Source organism: Balaenoptera physalus (genome assembly GCF_965194825.1).
Source record: "Balaenoptera physalus genome assembly, chromosome: 13".
NCBI lineage: Eukaryota > Metazoa > Chordata > Mammalia > Artiodactyla > Balaenopteridae > Balaenoptera > Balaenoptera physalus.
Window position 1 is genome coordinate 32376354 of NC_138892.1, and position 18656 is coordinate 32395009.

General features: G+C 33.8%; 2 protein-coding genes across 12 annotated transcripts in view; both read left to right on the plus strand.

Annotated features, from left to right (window-relative positions):
- CEP290 (centrosomal protein 290) overlaps window positions 1-18656 on the plus strand; it is a 96650-nt gene that overhangs the window by 67993 nt on the left and 10001 nt on the right. For 7 of the 11 annotated variants that reach the window (XM_082418818.1, XM_082418820.1, XM_082418814.1 and 4 more), the window contains 10 exons: window positions 315-452; window positions 2387-2608; window positions 3148-3270; window positions 7184-7329; window positions 7673-7828; window positions 9905-10028; window positions 14213-14347; window positions 15722-15808; window positions 16496-16660; window positions 17186-17308. In XM_082418818.1, the coding sequence (XP_082274944.1) occupies window positions 315-452; window positions 2387-2608; window positions 3148-3270; window positions 7184-7329; window positions 7673-7828; window positions 9905-10028; window positions 14213-14347; window positions 15722-15808; window positions 16496-16660; window positions 17186-17308 (1419 nt within the window). The other 4 variants (XM_082418822.1, XR_014252177.1, XM_082418823.1 and 1 more) reach the window with 4 other exon arrangements.
- LOC309640393 (uncharacterized protein) lies at window positions 10035-14206 on the plus strand. The gene has a single exon (XM_082419112.1). The coding sequence runs from the start codon at window positions 10438-10440 to the stop codon at window positions 11134-11136; it is 699 nt and encodes a 232-aa protein (XP_082275238.1). The 5' UTR covers window positions 10035-10437; the 3' UTR covers window positions 11137-14206.

Sequence of the window (18656 nt, forward strand, 5' to 3'; positions counted from 1 at the left end):
CAACTTGGAAGTTTGAAAACAAAACATGCCTGGGTTTTGTAGCACAGATTGCTTGATTTGATGCTGGGTTCTCACAATTATTATTATCAAGATTTTGAATTCTCACAATTTGGAGAGAATTGAGTTCACTTACTAAAGGAAATTCATTTGAAAAAGTTGGGTTGTTTGTGAATTCTGTTTGATTAAACACATGGTATTTCATGGTATTTTAGGAAAACAGTTTAAAGTAATAAAGCTTATGTATATTTTGTATTGCTTATATACAAAATTGCTTACCAATTTTTCAAAAAAATTATGTATGTTGTAATTTTTAGGCCCTTAGTCGGGCACTTTTGGAACTTCGGGCAGAAATGACAGCAGCAGCTGAAGAACGTATTATTTCCATGACTTCTCAGAAAGAGGCAAATCTCAATGTTCAACAGATTGTTGATCGACATACTAAAGAGCTAAAGGTGAGTATCAACATGTGCGTTAATATAACAGAATTCCTGCTAATTCCCATTGGAAGAGAATCCACTTGGATATATAGTAATTTTAATAATGAATAGGGAATTTATTCTAATGAATTTTTGGTGGCTATACACATATCCACACAGTTGGGGTTTTTTTTAATAAGTTTATTTATTTTATTTATTTATTTTAGGCTGCTTGGGTTTCGTTGCTGCACGCAGGCTTTCTCTAGTTGCAGTGAGCTGGGGCCACTCTTCGTTGCAGTGCGCGGACTTCTCATTGCGGTGGCTTCTCTTGTTGTGGAGCATGGGCTCTAGGCTCGAGGGCTTCAGTAGTTGTGGCGCATGGGCTTAGTTGCTCTGTGGCATGTGGGATCTTCCCAGACCAGGGATCGAACCTGTGTCCCCTGCATTGGCAGGCAGATTCTTAACCACTGCGCCACCAGGGAAGTCCTACACACAGTTTTGAACACTAAGCATCTTTATTGTACTCACTGAATATCATCTTGGGGATTAGCAAAGGATAGGCCATTATAAGCTATTTCTCCTAACAGAATTAAATTTAAGAAACATTTTTCTTAGGATTTTAAATTCTATATTGATAAGTGAGATAGGTGTACAGATTCCTTTGTTTTGTTTTATTTCTTTTGCCTTTTCAGAATTTTCCGTTTAGTTTTTGCTAAGTTCATAATATGAGTTAGTTAGCTTTCCCTTTTTAGCCCCTGAAATAGTTTATGGAAATCATGTGGTCCTTGACATTTAATCTACAGAGCTGCCTAACTTTAAAGCCTTTTTTTGAAGTTATTTATTATTTTTTGACAATGTATTTTATTATTTTCTTACCCAATTGTTAAGTTTGGTACTGTATAAAATTTTTTCTCCAAAACATATACATTTAATGATGATTTTCAAATTTCTTTACATAAAGTTTCATATAGTATATTTTGAGTAAAATGAAAAATCTATTTTGTATATGTTTTATTTTGTTTGTAATTTTTATTTGCTCTTGGTTTATTTGTATATACCCTTCATCGCCATTAAACCATATACCCTTCATTGCCATTAAACCATGTAAGGACTGGATTTTAGTCAGATTTTTAAAATCTCTTGTGCCTATCAAGATTATTAGCATAGTTGACAGTAAAAATCCATTCAGTAATAAATTTATATATAGGTATAGCCCTTTGATGATGTCTTCTTCAACACCTTTCTCTTTGCCTGAAATTTCTTCTCTGAATTCTTTACATTCTTCCAGTCATTTTTCTTGAAGCCTTTTTTGACTCTCCAGGAGAGTTTGTTTTTCTCGTAACTGCACTATAATACTACTAGTTTCCTATTAGTGCTATTGGTAATCCCTTTTGGCCTGTAATAATTTATTCAACAAAACATATAATAAGTACCAGTATTCCCATCAATGTTACTATATGGAACAGCTAAGAACTCCTTTCTAGTGGCTTATATATACTGTCTAGCGTTGTGAGCTACCCTTTTATGTCTTGTCTTTACGAAGTAGATTAGAAACTACTTAGAGTAAGAGATTTTGTTTTATACTACTCTTATGCTTCAGTGTTCAAAAAAGAAATTGCTGTGTACGTTGATATGTACTTGTTTTTCTAATAAATTAATTCAGCCATAATGAAACATTTGCTTATTTGATAAAATTTTGGTTCTAGGTGTTTGTTAAAGATGAATTGCTTTAGACTGCTTCTTCATGTTTTGTTTTTTTTTTCCCTCAAAGTAGACTTGGTTCATTTGAAATGAAGCTAGAAAAATTTATGTAGTTTGTGGTGTTTTTTTTTGCATGTATGTGCTTAAAAATTTAGACTGAAACTTTCTTCTTAGTAAGTATTAATGGTGTACTTTCTCTATTATTGTTGCTTTTATCATTGATACTTGCTGAAGATTCATGAATTAAACCTTTCTTTATCTTGTATTAGTCACAAGTTGAAGATTTATGTGAAAAAATTTTAAAACTTAAAGAAGCTCTTAAAACAAGTAAAAACAGAGAGAACTCACTAACTGATAATTTGAATGACTTAACCAGTGAACTACAAAAAAACCAAAAAGCCTATAATAAAATGCTTAGAGAGAAAGATGGAATTGATCAAGAGAATGATGAACTGAAAAGGCAAATTAAAAGATTAACCAGTGGATTACAGGTAATTTTATATTTAATTGTGATAATGTTTTGATTTATAATATACAGGTAGTAGTTTATTCCCACTTTTTAATTCTGTCTATAATATTTGCTGAAACTAGCTTTCAAATCACTTTGATTAATGTAGTTGCTAATTCTCTCAGTGACCTTTACTGTAGTCGTAGTTTTAGGGTAACATATCTTATTAAAATACAGAAGTAGCTACCATGTTATTCTTTTTTTAACATCTTTATTGGAGTATAATTGCTTTACAATGGTGTGTTAGTTTCTGCTTTATAACAAAGTGAATCAGTTATACATATACATATGTTCCCATATCTCTTCCCTCTTGCATCTCCCTCCCTCCCACCCTCCCTATCCCACCCCTCTAGGTGGTCACAAAGCACAGAGCTGATCATGTTATTCTTAAATATCAATAGTGTCATTTAGAAAGCATGGTTAGCTGTAGTCTCAGAAAGTTTCTACAACTGGAGTATTTATTGTGTATTTTGTTTGATACTTTTTTATTTGTAAAATGTAAAAATACATCTTATTTTTCAGGGCAAAGCTCTGATAGATAACAAACAAAGTTTAATTGAAGAACTCCAAAAGAAAATTAAAAAGCTAGAAAGCCAACTGGAAAAAAAGGTGGATGAGGTAGAAGTAAAACCTACGAAAGAAAAGGTACGTGAAGAAATGTACTGATATGTTTAAGGTACTGATAGACTTAGTTAAATATGTAATTGAAGAACAGATAATTCATTGATCTGAGGACCTGATACATATACCATAAATGGTACTGGATAACATAGAGAAGTTTAAGACAAGTTTCTGTCCTTTAGGAATTTACAGGTCTACTTGAAGAGACACCAATAATGTAACTCTTATTCAGAAATTACTATATCATCTTCCTGATATTACAGTACATCCCAAATCCCTTCATACCATACATATCCAGCTGTATTTATCACTTTTCTCATTTGTTTATATAGATTGGTTTATATAGACCTTTGGGAAAGAAAGCTGGGCATTTTTGTTCTGCTATCTTGACCCAAATGTATCCTTTTTAATCCTTCAATGGACTGGACTATTATTTCAGGGTAAAAAAAGTGACTTGGAGTATATTCAATATTTGCAGTAATAATCAATAACCAACCCACTCATAAATTGATTCTGTAATGTGAGAAAAATAGCTTAAAATTTTCTTACAAGTTAACTAGTAAACTATTTTGTAATAAAAATTATTGATAGACATAACCCAAGGAAAAACTAAAATTGGCTAAAATCCACATAATTAAATATGTTGTAAATAATAAACTGGAGACTTAAGATATAAGTAGCATTGAAAATATCAAAAGTGACATTGGAAATATTGGTGTTAGTAGTAATGTTTGTCCCTGAAGAAAATCTCAGTGGAGGAGCCATAGTTAGGAAGAATTTTTATTGTAACGTTTACCCAGAAAATATTCATATCTATAAGATAATTTCAATAATATGAAAGAAAATTAAGTATTTTTAATGGCACTGAATAGAAAATAGGTAATGGGATTAAAATGTTTTAGTATGGTATATTCTAGAAAAACATTTTCCTTATGAAAATTTATCATCGTCAATATAATTTTGATCTAAATGTTTGCATTTATATACATGGAACCACAACATACTTGTCAGAAGCTTTGCTGGTGAAAACTGCAAGGTCAAAATGTCCTTACTATTCAGGATTGCTTTCTTTGCTGCCTCCCTACTTGGTCATAAGTCTAATCCTTGGGTACTAGTTCCTAACCTGATTCCTATCAGAATACCTCAGTAGCCTTGTGGCTTTGCCTGAACCTCTAACTTCTGTGCTTCAGTTTATTTCTCCTTAAAATAGAAATAATACTATTTGTAATTCCAGCTTCTCAAGATTATTTTGACATGAAATGAAATAATATATGAAAGTCTTTGTAAGCCATCAAGTCTATACCAGGGTATGATATTAGAAAAAGAATGAGAACAGAGAGCTACAATAATATTACAATCTATATTCAGGAATCTGCTGAGAATATTCTTTCAGATTCCACAGCACTGGTCATTTCTAATTTATAATTTTTTTTTTACTCAAAAAGTGGTTTCATATTGAAATTTCAACACCTTTTTCTCTGTAAACAATGTTTGAGGGGCTTCCCTGGTGGCGCAGTGGTTAAAGAATCTGCCTGCCAATGCAGGAGACACGGGTTCAAGCCCTGGTCCAGGAAGATCCCACATGCCATGGAGCAACTAAGCCTGTGCGCCACAACTACTGAGCCTGTGCTCTAGAGCCCGCATGCCACAACTACTGAAACCTGCGCACCTAGAGTCTGTGCTCCGCAACAAGAGAAGCCACCACAATGAGAAGCCCACACAGTGCAACGAAGAGTAGCCCCCGCTCACCACAACTAGAGAAAGCCCACGTGCAGCAACAAAGACACAACGCAGCCAAAAATAAATAAATTAATTTAAAAATTAATTAATTAATTTAAAAAAGAAACAATGTTTGAGGTCTATCTATATAAGATAACAAAACCCACCCCCAGTCCTTGCGTTCCTGTGTTTCTTATGCTTCTCTACTTGTCTCTGTAGCATTTATTACTTTCTGACATACTAGAAAGTTACTTATCCATGTGTTGATCTTTTGGACTGTTAACTTTGATGGCAGGAACTTTGCCGGTTTTGTTTATTTTTGTATCCTCAGCCACGGGAACAGTCCCTGTCACGTAGTAGATGTTCAGTATTCGTTGGATGAATGAAAATTTTAAAATGCAATAACATTATCCTGAAATTTATGATAAGAAGCTATTGGTACAGAAAATACAAAAAGAGAACTTCTCATCCTCTCTTCTCCTTTCTCCCCCAGTTGAGATCAGACCCTTGGTGACATTTGCCTTTGTTGTTTTTCTGTTTATTTTTAAATTACTTCAGTCTTGTTTCCCTACTTCACTCCTACTTCAGAGAATAATATCAGATGGGATAGAACTGCCCAATCTCTACAGAGTACACCATGCTGCAGAATTGTTTACATATACCTTTTGCCCTCAACTAATACTTACATTTCTGGAAATACACAAAATTCCTTGTATGTATTTTAGAAAAAAAAAGTTAATAACTATCAAACGCTTACTGAAGTTTTTTACATTTTTTTAAAGGATACATGTTAGCTGAACTAGATAAATAAGGTAAAAAATTGGCCAGTATGGGAGAAGATCGTTTTGATAGGGCTACTTATCTTAGTTGGGTATTTGACTTTAAACTATGGCTTTTAATCCTTTCAGCCCCAACATTCTCTTTTATAGTAAATACAGTGTTTCATAATGTCCCCTTCACTATTCCAAATGAAATGTTTAGTTAATATAAACTACCTACGTGCATAATTTCAAAATTTCACCGTAAATGCCCTAAATGAAATATGAAGGAGAAACATAAAAGGAAAATAACTTATAAAAATAATAAACATATTAATATATTTTTCATAATTCACCATGTAAATGCTTCATAGAAGACATAATGAAGTAGTCATGTGCTTCCCCTTTAGGAAACATTGATGTGAATTCAGAGCTACAAATGCAGACTAATACAAATGTGGTCTGTTGGCTCCTCACATGTCACAAAGGCATTGCCATTTGTTAATTTGATTTTCAAAATAGTAAACAGTTGTTTCTATAGTTCTCAGCAAAATGACCTCTGTAGGCTTCACTTTTATAAGGCTGCTGTATTCCTAGAAAATTCAGTACATAGTAAAACCATTAAAAAATTGCTTGGTGGAAAGGACATAAATTCTTAGCTCAGACAATTGTGAACAGAATTTTTAACTATATGAATGTTCAGTAGGACACTTGATATTTCTTCAGTACATGGGACTGTTCTGCATTACATAGACTTTCCTTGGACACCTTATCAATTATAACAAACCACAACACCTAGCCCTGAAGTGTCCTAGTTCCTTCCCTTTTTTTTTTTTTTTTAAAGCACTTATCACCAGCTAACATACTTCAAAATTTTTTTTTTCTTGTTTTTTGTCTATATTTTGCTCCCTTCCCCTAATCTAGCCAACCAACCAACCAACATAAACTAGACTGTAATACCCATGAAGATAAGTCTTTTTTGTCGGGTTTATTCATTGTTTCTATTCCTAGTACTTAGAGTAGTACCTGGTGCATGATTCACACTAAGTAAATATCTGTTGAATAAGAGAAATAATGTGCATTGAAGATTTAAAGGAGTTGTGATACTAGGAGATTGCTATGGGCTGACAAAATCGGGTTGGTCATTTATACATATACATTCTTTGTTGGAAGTTTACTTTAGTCATCATCCATTTGTATTAGACTCCTTTAGGAGTGTTGGCATTAGTCCAGACTGTTCCCCAGAATTTCATCTGTCAACTTATAGAATACAGAATCTTAGACTGAAGGGCATTTTTGCTTACAGCTTGGCAGGCCTAAAGATTCTAGAAGTGACATAGCAAAATGAACCTGTTTACATATTCTTTATGAAGTATTGGTTTACCATTGTTCTAGTAAATTGTAATTGATCAATCTAAAAAACAATATTGGTAATTTTCTTCCTCCTTTATTATTTACAGAGTGCCAGAGAAGAAGTAATTAGGTGGGAAGAAGGTAAAAAATGGCAAACCAAAATAGAGGGTATTCGAAACAGGTTAAAAGAGAAAGAGGGGGAAGTCTGTATTCTAACAAAGCAATTGAATACTTTGAAGGATCTTTTTGCCAAGTGAGTTGAAATTTAATGTAAGCCTAATTAATTATGTATAGTCTTTAATTGACCTGGAAGTTATATAGTTTTTGTGTACTTGATAATATGAAAAATTTTTTAGTTTTAATTATCATTTATTATCTATAGTTCACTTTTTATTTTCTTTAAAATGTGTATTAAATATATTTTAACAATTTATAAGTGTAGTTTCCTATAATTTTGAAATAAGTTAGCTCATAGCAAATACAGAATGATCCAATTTTTGTATATTGGCCTTACAATAAGGAAGCTGCAATTTAATAAATTGAACAAGCCAAACAGTGAATGGTATATTTTCATGATTCTGTATTAAATCCCACAGAGCTGATAAAGAGAAACTTACTTTGCAGAGGAAACTAAAAACAACTGGCATGACTGTTGATCATGTTATGGAAGTACGAGCACTGGAGTCAGAAAAAGAGTTAGAAGAATTAAAAAAGAGAAATCTTGACCTAGAAAATGACATATCATATATGAGGTAAGCTAATACATGGAAATGTAGAAACTGATATAATAAATGTGTGTTATCTTAAACTTGGGTTCTGTTGATTCTTTTCCCGTGTGAGTTGAGATATTCCTGCTTTTTTATGCCACATAAATATGGATTATATTCTTGAACTTTTGAATATTATATTCTGTGACTCTGGATCTTGGTTAAATTGTATGGAAAATGCCGATATATTTTTGTTTTAGCAAGTCCGGATAGGTTCAGGCCCCATGTGCTAACCTGCTTTATGTGGGCTATGGTTCCGGTATCATTTTCAAAGCTTTTACAATGCTCTTTGGCCCTGTTCTGCCTATGCAACTCCCTATTGGCAGTCTGGTATGTGGGCTGTCTTCTGTTCAGTTCTCAGAGTCTTTAATATTCTGATTAGGATCAGATCCATACATTCATGCTCAGGGGTGAGCCCAGAAGTTCATAAACAACTTTATAAGGTTCCTTTCTTGAGCTCCTTTCCTTCTGTGATCTCCCTGATACATTTGGTTTCTCTCGGGCTCCCCTTTTTGGTACTTTGAACCAAATCTGTTGCCCTGTTGCGCTGTGCACTTCAGCTATTGTGCTCTTGTCTGCAGCTAAGCCAGCAGCAGGAGGGCAGAAAGGGGATGTGGCAGAGGTGGGGGGCACTACTTTGCCTTCCCACCTTATTAATTACAGCTCTACCAATTGGAGAAGAAGATTCCTCTCCCTAAAAATTTTGGCTCCTGTGAGTTCCCATTGCAGCCTCTGCCACCACGGCCTTGAGATTGCCTGAGGGTTGGGACGTGAGAGAATGCATAGAAGAGAAAAATAAGAGGGATTTTTGCACTGTCTCTGAGAATTGTTAAGCATCCTTTCTCCTTAGTGGAGCTAGAACTTTAAGCCTTGCCTGGAGCTCTCTCCCTCTGTGCTGACGCTCATCTTCAGGTTTCAAGCTGTGTTGTATTCAGGTCAGGAAATACTAGAGGAAAGGAAAAGGTAAATTTGCCACCTGTTTGCTGATATTTCAGATTCTCATGTTTTGTCCCAATCTGTAAAATACTTACTTTTCAAGGTCCTTGTGAGCTTTCAACCTACCTTCCATCTCATTTCCTTCTAAGTTATTGTTTCTTAAATTCTTCAGAATTTTCCATGATGGAGAAGAACAAAATGATTGAAACATTTGTCTTTGTTTTGACATCTATTTATAGCTACTGTCTGGTCCTAGCCTCCCTGTTTTTCTTAGTCTAAATATATGTTCAGAATAAAACCGAATCCTTTTATTCTCCTTTGCAGTTTTCGCAAGGATCAAAATATTTTAGTTTGGAAACCTTCTAATACTTTTAGATATTTAATAGCTTTTTTTCTAATATGAATCTGTGGAGGCTGAAGTAATTGGAGAAGACTTTATAAAAGAGATTGAACTTGTATTCTCAGTCCAAATGTGAATTTCCGAATTTTATGAATCAGATCTAGATTTTAAAGGCAGAAAGGACATTCCGAGAAAACGGAACCCTAGCAGAGACATAGCGGCAGGAGTGAATCTTTCATGTGTGGGTAAGAGTGGATTTATTTGCCGAAGTAAGGGAAGAGTCCTGGACAAATGTGCTGAACAGGTGTGCTTGTGCCAGATAGCGGAGGGCCTTGTAGGCCATGCAGGTGAGTAGTATAAATTGAAGAAATAGATTATTATCTGGCTCCACTAAGAACCTTATAAAATCCTTGACCATCTTGAGAAGCGCATGGATGTTATGAAATTATTATATAATGTTTTAAAAATAGTAGGTATTTTTATTCCGCTATTTTACACAATCCCCAAAATAGATGCATGTTCTTTACAAATGCTAATGTATTTTTTTTTTTTTAATCAAAATACCTTTTTTAACTCATGGTTTAAAGGAGGCCAGCCGTGAATCCTCTGTAGAGGATCAGTTTATAATATAGTCACATTTTAATTTAATTTTTGTGAAGTTTTCAAGTTTTGTAGAATTTAAAAGAAATACAGTGTTAAAAATATTTTTTTCTATTTTTTAATATGATAAAACAGTAACAAGTTGGAAGTTTGAACAGTAAAGAGTCTGTGATTGTTGTTCATAGGGCCCATCAGGCTCTTCCTCGAGATTCTGTTATAGAAGATTTACGTTTACAAAATAAATACCTCCAAGAAAAACTTCATGCTTTAGAAAAACAGTTTTCAAAGGATGCATATTCTAGGCCTTCGGTAAGTGCACATCTTTTCTTTTCACTTTTTTTAATTCTAAAGTTTAAAAGTGAAATCAACTTCTACCTTTATCTAGCTAAAAACAGTAGATCCTTCTCATTAATATTAATGAAATAAATCCAACTTTTATTTTTACTAGGTAGTGATGTATGTTAACTTCTATAATCCTTTTTACATAATAATGGTAAACTTATGATTTTTATGCTTTGCATAAAATGTCATTACAAATGATTTCTGGAGATTTTTAAATGTAGTTATGAGTTTTGCTGTGACAAGAACATATAGTTAGATAAAATAGGAAGGTATGTTATAACATTATTTCCATTCACATATGTGATGCATTTCTCGTTTTTCTTTCTAAAGTCTCATTAATGTAGAATTATTTGTTGTATCTTATTTTAAAACATTCATGTGTATATTTTTATTATTTTTTTTCCTTTTCTTTTCCTGTTTCTTCTCTTTCGTCTGCTTCAAGCAGAATCTGTTATGTGACACAGCTACGCTTTCTCCTCTTGCTACCAGTGTTAATAAATACAGGCATAATATTTTTCACAAAAAGAACAATTTACACAGGAACCAAAAAAACCCCATAACAGTACTCAGAATTAAAAATAGGAAAGGAATAGATGTTAGTGACAACTTATATCATCAGGTACCTAGGAATATTCTACAGTGTTACAGTAATGAAGAAAAACACAAAGCAGAAGATATTGTAGATCCTACTGAGTTAAATAAATCTGAGTCAAGACCAAATAGTAAATCAAGTCCATTTAGGTCAACTAATGGTACCTTGACGGATTTTAACTCCAATTTTGAAAAGGAACCAGATTGTAACGTTGAAAAAATTAATCAAGACTGTTGTGAAAATAATAAACAGGAATATAAAAACAAGGAAGAGAATGAGCTAGGCAAGAATGAGAAAGAAAAGGGACACATAGCTGAAGATGTGAGTCACAACAACCACACGGATCCAGAAGAATCTGCTGGGGAGGACTGTGGTTACGCCACAAGCGCTGCTGCAGTGAGGCAGTGTGCTGAGGAGGAGGCACAGGCAAACTCTGAAACTGATGTGTCAGTCCAGCCAAGAAATGAAGCGTCCCAGGTTTGAGTACATGGCAGTCCTTTATTTCTCTCTTGGCTGAGTTTTCTCATAGCAAGTAGTATACGTATATGGTGCAAATGGAAACAAATTGTGTAGGATTTGTAAAGAATATTAATTGTTAATAAACTTCTCCTTAAACCCTAATATTTGACTAGTTCCTACAAAAACTTAGTGGTTGTACATTTCCTGATTCATTTCAGTACTCACTGTTTTACCGTTGGTATTCGCTTAAAAAGTATTAGATTAGATAACAGAATAACAAAAATAAGGCATTTTAGATGAGTTCGTTTTGCCTTAGAAATTTCTACTTCAGCATGCTGTAAGATCTCACTGCAAGTAAAATTTCACTACAATGAATAATATCAGTAAAAATCTGTTATGATGCTGTGTAACATTCTAACATATATAGCAAGTTCCTTTGATGGTCTTTTTGCCTTGTATTGTAACAGATACTTTTTTATAATGAGAAAAGGAAGCTTACATGTATTGCCTAGGTATACTTTTCACAGTACTCTGCAGAGAATTATTTCTACTTTATGTGGGAAGCTTGGAGAATAAGTAACATCTCTAGTGATCAAGAAGATGCAGAACCAGGATTTAAATGCAGGTCTGATTCTACAGTTTATGAACTTTCTACATACACACACTACTTTTGGTCAATTTATTCAACAGAATAAGAAGTTTGTTCCCAGTTGAAATCAAATAGCATTCATTCATTCATTCATTCCTTTCCACTTCAGATATTCCAGTCACCTAAGTCCTCATTCTCATTAAATCAGACATTTAAATTAAGAGAAAATGGATGAAAATGTCTTAATTCTTATTTCGTTTCCTTATCCAGGTACATAATGCTTCTTTTTTTCACTTGATAATAAGTAATTGAGAATTTGAGACTTCCACTGTGTGTTATCGCTAACTCTCATCCACTAAGAATTTGACTTTTGGCAGTGTATACCTTTTAACAGGATTCTTCTTCTATAGAACAATTTGGAAGTTCCCCCAAAATTGATTATACAAGGATTTTATTTATTTTACTTTTATAGAAGTTTCATTAGAATTTATTTTCCAAAAATTTGGACAATCTCAACTAATACTTTTAGTTTTGTTTTCTGAGAATAGGAGGAAAAAATGATCCACATTCACTTACACAAAGAATTGCATCCATATTTTAGTGAGGAGAACTGTTGAAAAAATTCAGCAGTTCATGTAATATCATCAGATAGAATTATTCTCTTCTGTGAATGAAATTTTGTATATTTTATATCTATCAGTTAGGGGTACTTATTATCATTTATTAAATAGCTATCATAGACTGAAGAGATGAAGTAAGGGAGACAGAAGAGCTCAGGGATAGGGAACTATAGATTTCCATGTCTGAAGAGATCTTAAAAATCATCCTGTCTAGTGCCTTCATTTGTAAGATACAAAAACAAAGGACCTTGCAGGTGGCATGATTTGCCTAGTGTTAACCTTAATAGTAGTAGAATCAGAATGTATACTTGGGTTATCTGACAGAGAATAAGTAGGAACATATTGCTATAGTTTACTGACACCATGAAATATGTCTCTCTTCTTTTTCTTGCCACTATATATGTTCATACGCACACACATTCCCTCAAACAGTTAGAAATCAGGTAGATACATGCAGTGTTTCTGCCAGTGTTGTGTTGTATGCCCTCAGGTCAGAATCAAAGGTCAGCCCAGAATTTCTTTACATTTCTGTATCCTATTTTCTAATTTCTTTACTTTTACTGCATTTTACCTAAGAAAACTTTTTCTTTTTTTTACTTTTTTTTTTTTAACCTAATGGTGAATATGTCAGAATGTATTTAACCTACTGCTAATTAAAAAGATGTTACAGAGCCATGTATAATAAATGTATTTATAGAATATTATACTTTAATAATAATAATGTAATGTGTAGTATATAAATATATAATATAATAATATGATAATCATAATAATGTCTGTGGAGTTATTGAGTTGATAGTCGATCAAGCCAATAGAGAATGGAATGGGGGAGAAAAAACTAAAGCTGTTCTGAGTGCTTTCACAAAATTATCTCATATAATGCTCTTAACAAGTTTATGAGGGTAAGGGGTATTCTACCCACTTTATAGGAAAAAGTAACCAAGCACAGATTTCTCTTTCAAATAATCTATAGCTTAGAATGAGAACTGAAAATGAACATAAATAATAACCCAAGGTGGATTCATACCAAAAGAAATGCAAATAAAGTGTTACTGGATTTCAGAGGAGGGAGTGATTACTTTAGCTCAAGGAATGATGAATAGCTTTCTAAAGGAGGAGGAATTGAGGCATTTTTGTAGGCTTGTAGATTTGTTTGCTAGGGCCACCACAACAAAGCACCACGGAGTTGATGGCTTAAACAACAGAAATGTATTCTCTCAGTTCTGAAAGCCAGAAGTCCAAAATCAAGGTATCGGCAGAGTTGATGGCTTCTTTAGGCCGTGAGGGAAGGATCTATTCCAGGCCTCTCTCCTTGGCTCACAGATGGCTAGCTTCTCCCCGTCTCTACAGTGTCTCCCTTCTATGTATGTCTGTATGTCCACATTTCCCTTTGGTATAAGAACATCAGACCTTGTTGGATTAAGGCCCACCCTAATGACCCTGTTTTAACTTAGTTATCTCTGAAAAGGCCCTATCCCCCAATAAGGTCATTCTGAGGTACTGAGAGTTAGGACTTCACATATGAACGTGGGGCTGGGTGGGGGTTGGGGCATGAGACAATCTGTAACAGGTAACAGTACTTTATTTTTGCCCTGGAAGGACCACCACAAATTCGTTTAGTCATTATGAGAGTATACGTGGAGGCATTATATGCGTGGACATTATTAACTCATACTGACTTTGCTTTCTATATTAATTACAACAGACTGATTACCTTTTCTCATGTGAGTTTGTTTGTTCGTTTATGGTTGTTTTCTCTAGAGCTCTCCAATTTTCTCATTCCTTTGAGGAAAAATGTTCCCTTTCAGCGTAGTGTTCTCTTATCCAGTGTGTCTTATGTAGCTTTTATATGTTACACCTTAAAAATATTCCTAACTTCATTTTCCTGAAGACTTCAGGAATAGAGTCAGATGATCATTATCAAAAAGATCAGGAGCTCCAGAGGGAAAACTTGAAGTTGTCATCTGAAAATATTGAATTAAAATTTCAGCTTGAACAAGCAAATAAAGATTTGCCAAGATTAAAGGTAAATTTAATATTCTTTATTATAGTTAGGAAATCTAATGCCTTTTTCTCCCTACTTAATTGTTATGTTTACCATGTTAGCTTATGAAGACGTCAGAAACTCATATTCATAAAATATCATGGTAGTGTTATACTTTCTACATTTGCTCATTTAACAGTTATTTGTTGAGGGCCTTTTTTTGTGTCAGGTACTCTTCTAGGTGCTGGTAAACAGCAATGAAAAAAATTCTTGCACTTGTAGAGCTTACATTCCAGTAAGGGAAGGCTCATAATAGGTAAGCAAGTCAATATGTAATATGTCAGCTGATGTTAAAGTGCTAAGAAGAAAATGCACAGTTAGTGTGAAGGGTGTGTGTGTGTGTGTGTGTGTGTGTGTTGCATAGGGGTATAGTTGACCCTTGAACTGCGAGGGTCCACTTATATGGGGATATTTTTCAGTAGTAAATACTGCTGTACTACCTGATCCGTGGTTGGTTGAACCCACAGATGCAAAGGAACTGCAGATATAGAGGACCAACTATAAGTTATACCTCCACATTGTTCAAGGGTCAACTGTATATGGGATTGCTCTTTAAAATAGGGTAGTAAGGGGAGGCTTCCTTAATAAAGTGATATTTTAGCAGAGAGCTAAGGGACAGGTAAGGAAGTAGGTCATACAGATACTAGAAAAAGAGTTCCAGGCAACAGAAATAGCAAGTTCAAATTCATGTGTGTGGCAAGATGATGGTTGATGTATTTAATTAACCCTTGTCACACTTTAAAATATTAGGATAGCTCTAAAAATATAAAGTCTTTAAATTAAAAAAAAATATTTTAGGATAATTGTCTCTTTTAGAAATTTTACTTTATTTTGATGTTTATAATAAGTTTATTTTTGGTTTTCCAAATCTTATCCTATTTAAGGGAGTCCTTTTCTCTTGACTGATTGTTTCATTTGTGTTTTTTAACTTAGAATATCAGCAATCTGTTAATTCCACTGGTAATGGTATAATTAAGCTATATCCTGCTTCTCATTCTGATTTTTACACTGTTAGAACCAGTGTCAGAAGATCAGTTGTCTCTTTCTCTGTACTATATGGGTAAGGTTCTACATATGTAATCTATGGGAGAGTTGAAATCAGGAGTTCTAAACTCAAATTTATATTGTACACTAAGGCAATAATGCAGGAAATATTTCTTGAAATTCATATACAAAATGCTGTTGTATTAATTCAGCATACGTCATGGTTCAAAATCCTCCTCATTGGTGTAAAGACCCACCTGTTTAATTCAGCTATACAGTTGAAGAGACTGATAGTTCAGATGAATTGTTTGCCTTTCCTTTTCAATGGCTATAGCTATGTTAAATTGTTACATGTTTTCTTTAATCTTCTAGAATCAGGTAAGAGATTTGAAGGAAATGTGTGAATTTCTTAAGAAAGAAAAAGCAGAAGTAGAGAGGAAACTTGGCCACGTTAGAGGGGTGAGTATGTGAGAGTATGCCATATGTTTGTTTTGGCTTCAGAAGTGATAAGCTGGAAATGAAAAAAAAAGTTTGGATATGTCATAACTGTACTGATATGCCTTTACTAGTGCCTCTAGTTTCAATTTTATTCTGCTGCATCTATAATGTAAAACATCATTAAGCTTTCTCTCTGTTTCAAGTTAATGTATTTTATCATCTGTCTCATCTTACATGCTTTTTATTCCACTTGGACTCTATACCATCTCTTTTTTCATTGCATATCCCTCTACACCTTGAAAACATTTAACTTCCAGGAATCTTCCATCTGTTCATTGAGGTAACTACTAACTGCTCCTTGGTCTGATTCTAACATTTTATAATTATTTTTTATGATATCCATGGCAGATTCCTAGTTATAATGCTACTATACTAATGTTCTTTCCAGTATACCAGGGTTTAAGCTGTTACTTATTAGCTGCATGACTTTAGGAATATCAAATTCTTTGAGTCTTGATTTTCTTGTATGTAAAGTAAGGATAATTCCTCTTTCACAGGGTTATTATAATGAGTTGAAGTCATACAAGCCTTGGCTTCAAATGTTAGGAATCAACAATGAGTTTAATAATAAACCTCTTATATTCTTGGTACTTTATATTATACTCTCTAAAATATTTGATTAAATAAAAAGTTAACATTTTTTCCTAGTCTGGTAGAAGTGGAAAGACAATCCCAGAACTAGAAAAAACCATTGGTTTAATGAAAAAAGTAGTTGAAAAAGTCCAAAGGGAAAATGAACAGCTGAAAAAAGCATCAGGAATATTAACCAGTGAAAAAATGGCTAATATTGAAATGGAAAACGAAAAATTGAAGGTAATATTTTTAATGTGGTCATTTGTACAGAATGTTTTACTGATACAATTTTTATTAATTTTTAAGGACAATTTAAAATATAGTGTATAAAGTAGCTTTAATGGATGCAGTAGCTATTTTACACATACAGAAAAAAAAATGTTGGAGACAAGGCTAAGAGTAGTTAGAGTAGCATCACTTGGTCATCTTATTATTTCCAGGCCATTGCTTCTCACTCTGGCAGCATAAAATAATTAACTGTATCTATTTTCAAAAATACAGCTGCCTAAGCCCCCAATCTTGAGATTGATCAGATTATTTTGGGATTGGTCCTACCATCAGGATTGTGGTTTTTTTTTAAAGTCATCAGCTCATTCTAAGCCAAGATTGGGAACCTCTGCTCTAGATGACCAGTATTAAAGGGAAGAATTTAATTCTAATTATATCAAATATGGTCTCTAAAACCACGTTAAACTAAGTTTTATGAGTTTACAAGATCATCGTTTATTTCCTTGTTTTGATAATGTAGAGTTTTTTAATTACTAGGCTGAATTAGAAAAACTCAAAGTTCATCTTGGACGTCAGCTGAGCATGCACTATGAATCCAAGACCAAAGGCACAGAGAAAATTGTTGCTGAAAATGAAAGGCTTCGTAAAGAACTTAAAAAAGTATGGCTTTCATTATTGACTATACTTATTTTTATGTTAATTAACTGCTACATTTTGGGAAAACGGAATGAAAAAGTTGATGAGAGTATCTACTCAGAGTAGGTATTAAGAGATTTAGGAATTGTGTTGTTTTTTGTTTTGTTTTGTTTTATTTTTATTTATTTATTTTTTAATTGGGGTATAGTTGCTTTACAATGTCGTGTTAATTTCTGCTGTACAGCGAAGTGAAGCAGCTATATGTGTACATATATCCCCTCTTTTTTGGATTTCCTTCCCATTTAGGTCACCACAGAGCATTGAGTAGAGTTCCCTGTGCTATACAGCAGGTTCTCATTAGTTATCTATTTTATACATAGTAGTGTATATATGTCAATCCCAATCTCACAATTCATCCAGGAAATGTATTTTTATACCCACCATCCTTTCACTATGAGGAACATTGAAAATAAAAAATTAATAAATTCAGAGGCAGTATAATGTAGAAGCCACATAGCCAGGATTCAAATCCTAGCTTTATTACTTTTTTTTTTTAAATAAATTTATTTATTTTTACTTATTTATTATTTTTGGCTGTGTTCGGTCTGTGTTGCTGTGTGCGGGCTTTCTCTAGTTGCAGCGAGCGGGGGCTACTCTTCGTTGTGGTGCGCGGGCTTCTCATTGTGGTGGCTTCTCTTGTGGCAGAGCACAGGCTCTAGAGCACGCGCGCTTCAGTAGATGTGGCGCGTGGGCTCAGTAGTTGTGGCTCGTGGGCTCTAGAACGCAGGCTCAGTAGTTGTGGCTCACGGGCTTAGTTGCTCTGCGGCATGTGGGATCTTCCCGGACCAGGGCTTGAACCCGTGTCCCCTGCATTGGCAGGTGGATTCTTAACCACTGCGCCACCAGGGAAGCCCGCTTTATTACTTCTTAACTGTGGAAACTAGGGGAATCTACTATTCCCTCTCCTTCTCTCAATTTCCTCATCTATAAAACTGGGAATATTGAGTATATCTATTTCACAGAGCTGCTACAGGGTTTAAATGAGTTAATATTTATGCACATGTCTTAGAATAATGCTTGATGTACCATAAAGGGTATATGAAACTATTTTGTTAAACAGTAAGATTCCTTTCTATTTAAGTGGCAAAATATATTCCTTGCCCCAGACAAATAAGTGTTGTTATTTATATGGATGATCCAGTGAATAAATTGCAATTAATATTTTTAAACTAGTTACAGTGGTATATGAATGTATTGTGAGGCCAGAGTGATACTGTGCTGTGAATATGGATGTTTAATAGTGGAAATAATCTGTGGTACTTACACATAGTTTATACTTATAGTTATGTCTCTCAGGTATTAAAAATTCAAA